The sequence below is a fragment of the Lepisosteus platostomus genome, chromosome 1, assembly GCF_059453375.1.
Source record: "Lepisosteus platostomus isolate fLepPlt1 chromosome 1, fLepPlt1.hap1, whole genome shotgun sequence".
NCBI classification, from domain to species: Eukaryota; Metazoa; Chordata; class Actinopteri; order Semionotiformes; family Lepisosteidae; genus Lepisosteus; species Lepisosteus platostomus.
This window is the reverse complement of record NC_142611.1, coordinates 16,322,170-16,330,616: the sequence shown is the minus strand read 5'-3', so window position 1 is coordinate 16,330,616 and position 8,447 is coordinate 16,322,170. Positions and strand designations below refer to the sequence as shown.

The window sequence follows — 8,447 nt, the reverse complement described above, 5'->3', positions numbered from 1 at the left end:
ACTTTTAGAGGTTTGACCTGACTAGATTTCCTTGCTGCCCGGCCATGAATGCCTCATTCATGCAGGTGATGTTGAATGCTAGTGTTGACACTTTGTATGCTGAAGATGCCAGTTTCTGCCGGAGATCTCCATCTGCTGCCTTAGGACCTACAGTTGCCTCCCAGACTACTTTCTCACAGTTTTACACCATGTGGTGGGAAGATAATCTTGCATTCACTTACGGGCAGGGATGCCTCTATACAGTACATGTAGCCTTGTACAGTATATATTAATAATGCAAACTATTATTAAGTTTAAAGTCATAGATTCAGCCTTTTGTGAATTCCTTACAGCCCATCCCCCCACTTGAGAAGGTCAATGACCATTTGCTTGCAGTCTTCAGACAGCTCTCTGACCTTAACCAGGTGTTATTACTGAGCCTTCAGTAAGTAGTGAATGTCTTCTATGTATCCAGACAATGTTCAGAGGCATCTATAGAATTCTGGAGGCTTCCAATACATTTTGCGATTGTAGAATGCTATTGTAAATAACATTCTAAGAATGTTATTGTAAATAAATATTTAGAGGTGTGAATTACAGTGGCCCTCTTGTTTTCTGGAATTCAATTATTTATGACAAATATGACTTTGCTCTGTGCAGTGCTATAGTATAACAGTCTGGCATTTTAAGAATTGTTTTAGACAAGACATATTATCCAGTCTATAATTCACTTTGTTATATTATGTTTTTTGCTACTGTTGCATCGGGAGCATGAATTAATCAGGAGGGCGTAGTATATGATTTGGCTGATTCTATATTTTTATTTCTTTTTCCTCTTTCTACTTCTACTTAAGTCTTTTATTCAGTATTGTAGGAAGAATTTAAAAGAGTATACTGTGTTTTTAACGGGATAACCAATATATACACTAGGAAAATTATTTTCTTTTTAGGTCATTTATAAGTACTATTTGTGCACTGTTACATATTACACATATTATATATCATCTTTTTTGAATGTCCATTTTTATCATGTTAAAAGCTGTTACTCATCCTTTGGTGAGTACAATTAATTGAGTAATTCCTTCAGAGATAACATTTTATTTTACTAATTTGAGAGAGCTAAATTCAATGTAAAAAACAAAAATGTGCACATTTCAACCTTTAAGAAGAAAATTAACAAGTGTTCACAGTTAAGTGACTGTGGTTATGTTGCATATCCTTTGCTGTTTTCTGTGTGTTGGGTTTTTACACCAAATTGAACAGTATGAGGGGACTGTATGTGGATGTATATTTATATTATAGTTTTTATTATTTATTTCTTATGGGTGTCTGATGGGCTTAATCATAAAATGATCAGGGAGTGAATTCGCTTCAGAAAATACTAATTGATTCTCTGCTCAAAGTCCTTAAGATATCTGTAGTGTTTATTAAGAACTTGTAGAATTTTCAGTGACTGTTTTAATACAGATGGTGTGACCTAAAAGACATTGTGGCTGAAGCAGAATATACTGTATGGATCTTCAGGTCCACACAGAATGGTTTGTGTATGTCTTTGATTGATTTTAGCACATTATGGACTATTGTGCAAGAATAGCAGAATACAAGTGTACAGTAATATTATGGAAAAAATGATAAATACTTTTCTATAGATGAAATGTTTGATTTACCAGAATAGTTTTTAAATATATTTTTTCATAAATGAAATGGCACTTAAACTAACAACAGTGAGAAAGTGCAAACAAGGAACTCAAAGAATATATTATTTAGATTTCCTATTTATCACATTGAGTGTAAGGGTCTGAAATTACTGAACTGATTATTTTCTAAACAAATGTTTCTTAATATGCAGATGATCTCTCTGTATTCAGTGGTTTAATGATTATATTTGCAGTTTTCATTCCACATGGAATTTAGGTTCTTTGAAATTCTTTGTTGAACTTTCTGCAGAAATCACCTATTGCAATTAAGAGTTCAGTTACTTTAATGCATATTAAAATATATGCTTTTTACTTCTCAGGTGAAATTGCATTTCCCAAAAGTTAGAACTGCTGTTTAACTGGACACTGTTTATGATTTTTAAGCATTCTGAAAATTGTCCCATTAGATTTTAAGAAATTATTTCCTTAGGTTGCATGATGTTATTCTTACAATTTGCTATGTCGATTATATAAATTAACTTTACATTTCAACACTGGTAACTGAAATAAAGTTAATATCTCTGTTGCATCATTGTATCTCATTTTTTTATATCACATTTATATGATAATAACTTTACAGTAACAAATTCTCCCAAGCATGGAAACTACATTTTCCATGTATTAGTGATATAAGTAATACAAAAGCTATGCATATTGTAATATTTGTATTACATACACTTTAATCAACATTATGAAAACAGTTTTTTTCAGAACTTCATGTTTGCCAACTTTTGCCTAATTCAGATTTTGAAAAATATACATTACACTGTATATATTTCAAGACTATAGGTTTATGAGTAATGATGTGGAAAGTATTACAAATAAAAACAATAACTCTTCAAGCAGCATATTAGTTGGACCTGTCTTTGCCAAGGTATTCATTTAAAAATATGGGAATGGATTTTCCTTAAACATACCACACGGGAGAATAAACAATTATTTTATGTTATATGGAGAGGCATTAAAAATGAGTATTTTCCCAGAAATACATATTCACAAATTATCAGTAAACATCATTTCATTTACTTTGTTTACCTCTGTACCTCTGACCATTTTTACGAAAATCTGGAGAATAGAAAACATGGGCACTAATCGGAGCTGATCCAAAATGCCACAGCTGCCACAAGGTAAAAGGGATAAGGTCATTAGGATGTTGATGACCGGAATGTCAACGTCCAGACACTTTGATGCACATCACTCAACAATATCACATCTGCACATCCAATAAGTGGGTTCGACTCATGGCAGATGGCAACCACTGCAGCCACATGTGACCTCCACTGCAGAAGATATACAATCTATGATTGACGTATCTCTGGAATTGTTACAGTATGTTCCTGCATCCCCAATCTGCTCCAGTGACACCTGGTTGTTACTGTTATCAGATGAGCTCCCCCACAGTAAGAGTGAATCCAAGATAAAGGCATCAGAGCATACTGTATACATGGGATTGGTGCTGAATAACTGGCATAGGAAACATATCATGCCTGGGCATTTTCCACAGAAACAGGCCAAATGCAGAGCAACGTCATGTTGTATTCAGTGAGGATTCATGATTCAATCTGCTCTGGCACAAATAGATTGGCAGAGAATATAAACTATGTAGGTGGGGATGTATCATGCACGTTGTGATGTAATGGGCTGCAAAACATTATGGATGGAAATTACAGTGTTTTTGGATGATTTCATGACTGTGAAGAGACTGAAGAGATAATGTTCAGCACCGAATTGACAACATACAGCCATGTCACGCCCATTTGCCAGAATTTCCTAACATGATGCAACATGCATGCAATGGACTGGCTACCCTCTGGGATGCACTTTGCACTGAGTGTAGTATGATTGCCAATGGAGAAATAAACACTATTGTAATGCCCAGCTGGGTATGAGTACAGTTATCTGAAAGACACACAAGTTCTTTGTGCACGAGATATGGAAATTGTTCATTGAAAAAAAATGTATGGATCATAACATTTATAGTTCATACTGTATACAGTATATCACAGCATTATGCACAGTCCACTTCTTCTAAGAAACACATCTCTATTTTGTTCTTGATCAGTAAAATGTGATACTAAACTCATTAATTGATTTGTTAATGTCTCTTCTGAAAGATCTGTACTTTGTAGAACAAAGAGTAGCTTTTTAGCTTAAAGGGTATGTATTGTAGGACAAAATTGTCAGTGACCAGTAAGACCTGACAAGGAGTCAAATTTGATTGGTCAATGTCATGAATTAGCTACTGCTACTCTTCAGATGTGCTGCTGATGTTTTGTTTAACTTAACCTGAGATCACGTTTTTGAAGATGATGAACACGACTGTCTACTTATCACCCAAATTAAGCTGCATTAATAACAGTCGTTATAACAGTAGAAAACATTAGTGGAGGCTGTGATTAAGTAACTGTTGCTATAAAATACATATACTGTAATTCCTGATTGAGCCTTTTGTAGTGTATTATATTTATGTCTCCTTTCAGATTCTTTCAGAGGCAAAGTACATTGCTTTTCTTACTGGCAATAAAACCATAAAAGATTACATAATTTCCATTATTATTATTGTTATCGATCATTTTTAAGAAAAATTTCCATATTTAAATTTACTCTTCCATTCTTCCAACCGTTTCTTCCAATTCAGAGTTGAGAGGGATTTGGAGATTTTCCTGGCAAGCAATGGGCACAAGGCAGGGAACCCCCTGGACAGGATGCCAGTCCTCTGCAGGGAAAACAGACACAAACATACACCTAAGGCTACTTTTCTCCAAAGCCAATTAACCTACCCATATGCTTTTGAACCATGGGAGGAAACTGGGGAACCCAGAGTAAACACAGGAAGAACATACAAAATCCATGGAATCCATAGAACCCAGTGCCTCAGGACTGCCAGGCAGGAATGCTAACCACTGCTCCATTGTGCCACATAAATTTACTCTTTAAGGTAATTCAACATGTTAACGGAAACTACCACCAATTCACAATGACTTGACTTCATTAATTTCAGTCAATTAAGGAAAACGTTTTGTGGGAGTGATTCATTACACTGCTACTTAACGCCTGGCAGCTGGGAGAGTTTCTTCCAAGAACTTGCACTTTACATTCCCAAATTCCTACCCAAACCACAAACCTACACCAGGGTATATAATGGTGCTAGCAGTAAAACATGGTTTTTTAATTAGTTTTTGTTTTTATTTCATGGTTGAGAAACAATAAAATATGAGGGTGTCGTTTTTTTGAAGCTTCGCTTTTATATACAGTTGAAATCCCTTTGACGAAGAGCTGGCCATTAAGCAGTTCCTCTGTTTGTATTCGAAAGCCTTTTGGGATTCCTCTTTCTCTTACTGAAGGGGGTGCTTTCGATTGTGTCGCTCCAGAGCTTCTGCTTGGTGATCCCAATGACACAGCAGGCCAGCCGCTTGCCCGCGTTTCCGTGCAGCAGGCTTCCAGCATTGCCTCCTTTTCCCATGTCGTCTTCCTTCTCGTGAACCACCACTGCCCGGCTGAGTATCGACTCTGGCCCGAACATGGTGGCTTTGCTGTTGCTCTTCATTTTATGTATCTTCCCCTTCTTTGGCGTAAAGTTGCCAAAGTCGCCTGGGTGCATGGGGTGGTCAACGTTTTGGGGGTTGAAATGGCCGCCGGTAGAATCGCACCCGTTGCTGAGGTCTCCGTACGTGTGAACGTGGATGGCCTTTGATGTGTTATCGGTGGTGTTGAAGCCCGCCAGTCTAAATATCACGTCAAGTTTTCCATCCGGGTAGAGCTGCTTGAAAAGCACTTCTCCTGTGACTTGTGGCTTGCCTTCTTCCAGTTTACTGCTGGGCTTCATGACACATGCTGCGTAGACGTTTTGGTCGTCGTTACCCGCTTCTGGGGTAGCAGGAAGAGGCCAAACGGCTTTCATCCTCTCCTCGATGTATTTCTGCACCTGCTCTTCGCTGACTGTGCCATCTTCACAGCAAAACACGTGGATTCCCAAGAAGACCAGCATGAGCAGACATTTTAGCGAGAAAATAGTTTTCGCCATGTTTCTGTAACCTTAGAGGGAAAAAACTAAATATTAATTCCTCAGTGGTTAAGGAATTGTATATTAATTATGGCACATAGTCATATATTTACCCTTTAAATAACATACATTTTTTTTTAGTTATTGCAGATTTCTTATGTTTTTAGCATTTCCACTGTGTATAACAAGAACAGCAATAATGAACAGTTCTTTAGATTAATACTTTATGAAGCACGCCTGAAATCACATTAATGGAGGAGTATTTAACGAGGGAAAACTGCTTATTATCCTTTGGGCTTTCCTTTTGTTTTGATGTATGGTTTTAAATATAGTTTACTGAGTACATTATTTGCCAATTTATATCTTCCTTCTAAAGAAATAAACTCACGAATTCTTTATTTCAATTAGTGGGATAATGAATAAAAAAATATTTTAGATTTGGGATTTCATTAAACATTAACGGTATCCCTACTAATCATGCATGCTTTGACTTAATATAATCGAATCAAAACTAAAAATCACCTCGGACTGTTCCGCTTTATTAACGTTGTGAAACGACCATAGCTAATTAATATTTCTAAAAACTAACTCGTAATTAATAGATTTGCTCCTACCAAACCGGGCAACCAAAATTGCACGTTGTGGCACTATAGTATTGCAGCAGTTTTAGAGAAAGTAACTTGTGACGCACTTGGTCTCTATCCCTTCTACAAAGATATTGCTGTATTATAACTGTAATCATAATATTTAAAAGGTGGTATAGTACGATGTTGTTTTTCCATTAAAAAAAAAAATCTTTACACCCAAAGAACGCAATTTAGGAAAGAATAAGAGACTGAGATGCTACTTTATAAAGGTTTTAGAACATTGTTTAGAAATTCTCTTGTGATAGAATTGATAAAAAGAAATAATATAAAACCCAAAACTCATGTTACATTGTGGCCAAATATTTTTCTTTCATTTGCAGCTTTAAAAAAAATAAGAATGGTTTCTCACCCGCGGTTTTAGATTTTAAAGTTTATCCTAACTAGAGAAACATTCCAGGAATGTACTCGTTTCCATCCATTACTAAGACGAGCAAAATATCCCCACCACTTAAGGTAAGCACAAAATTTTAACAACAGTTTTACAGGAAGATGTTACAAATTAATTTCACAAGTATACGAAAAGGGTTATAAGCAGACATATTTACCTTTGCAGGACTGCAGTGCACTTTCTTTCGCTTAAAAAATTCCAAGGTTCTGGAACATAAACGCGATCCTCTTTATCCAGACCGGGTAACGCCCACAAAGAAGTAGGGAGAACTTCGGATGCACTTAACTTCGGACAACAAAATATTTGGTTTGTCTTGCCCAGAATTAGCTTGCATAACAGTGGACTTGCGCAAGTTTACTTACGTCATGTGATTTGTTTTTATAAGAAAAAATGACATACAGTACTTTTCAGTCTTTGTCTTGTCATGTACTGTATAATTTACTGTTTCATGAAGAGATAGATTGACCTAGGCATGCCTAACATAACAATAATAATTATATTGGATTGCATATAATCTTTTTATTATTTGATTTACGTTTCAGTTCATGACCAACAGATGAATCAGAAGGACACTATTTTAAATGTTATTTCTAATAGCCAGGATGCTGGACAGACTGACTGAAGTGGCAAACAAAATGCAAGATGATGGCAATTTTGGAGGTCATACAATGAATCAGGAAAATGGAGACAGATATGACAATATGGGCATTGTTTTGCAAAGGCACTTGGGATTGGGCAGAGCCAACAAGAACAGAAAGCTCATAGAAAGCGGTAATTTCTCAGGTACTTTGAATAGGTTGACCACTGGGGGACAGGTGTTTCCCAGAAACCTGAAAGTGAACCTGACCATTACAGCAGCATGGGAGTCCCAAGATCAGAGAAAATATTTGACTGTCCCCAAGGTCCTTTAAAAACATAATTAAGAACGACAATTCTGTACATGATACAACAACATTATTTGTTGATAATGACGGCAATATCAGTTACTTTTTTAAAAATAAAACATAAACAATTGCTGGGGTCTGGGGTGTATTGCATGCCACACCCGAAGAAGTAAAATATTCTACAAATAGCTATGTCTTGCTTAGAAAATTACAAAAGGACTGAGAAATAAAGTATGACTAACATATCAGCTATCCCGTGTAATATGATATACTGTTCTTTTCACTTTTTGTGCTAAAAGCTTTTTTAAAGTTAGAGCCTTTATAAGTTTGAATGCAGCCTAATTCTTTATTTCTAACAGGGAAAAAACTCATTTCACTCTTCTTTTCTTTGTCAGAAGTCATTTTATGTTGATGTTCATCTAAGTATTTTCAATTCAAGTGCCAGTCATTTTAGCTATAAAACAACTCCCTGCTCTTTCCCTTCCTCCTGCAAAAGGTTCCTTTTCCTCTGTTTGACAGTGAGGCTGCCAGGCAGTCCTATTTCACACACAATTGGACTGTTATTTAATTGCCTGTGAAAGAAGTGGAAAAAAATGGCTGGTATTTTAAATTAGTTTTGAATTTGGAACATTAGTAAGGCTTACTTGTAATGTTAACTTCTTCTTTCCCATCACCATCAATCCCTAGTTACAAGCAATGAGCCATTTGCCATTACAAAGATTGTTAGCAATGCCCAGGTTGTGTAATTACCTGTGTCAATTGCAATGATTGTCTTAGGTGTCTACCGATTCATCACTACATAATCCAATAGCTTTTAAGCTGCATGGGATCTTATTAAAGTGGCTATGT

At 36.0% G+C, this 8,447-nt stretch overlaps 1 protein-coding gene across 1 annotated transcript; it reads right to left on the bottom strand.

The window, feature by feature from the left end:
• Nucleotides 1–2,330: 2,330 nt before the first annotated feature.
• On the bottom strand, nucleotides 2,331–7,037 carry sod3a (superoxide dismutase 3, extracellular a). Its single transcript, XM_088625695.1, has 3 exons — nucleotides 6,872–7,037; nucleotides 5,016–5,711; nucleotides 2,331–4,392 (listed from the first exon to the last, which is right to left on the bottom strand). Exons 2-3 carry the CDS (start codon nucleotides 5,698–5,700, stop codon nucleotides 4,277–4,279), a joined length of 801 nt encoding a protein of 266 aa, XP_088481821.1. The 5' UTR covers nucleotides 5,701–5,711; nucleotides 6,872–7,037; the 3' UTR covers nucleotides 2,331–4,276.
• Nucleotides 7,038–8,447: the final 1,410 nt, after the last annotated feature.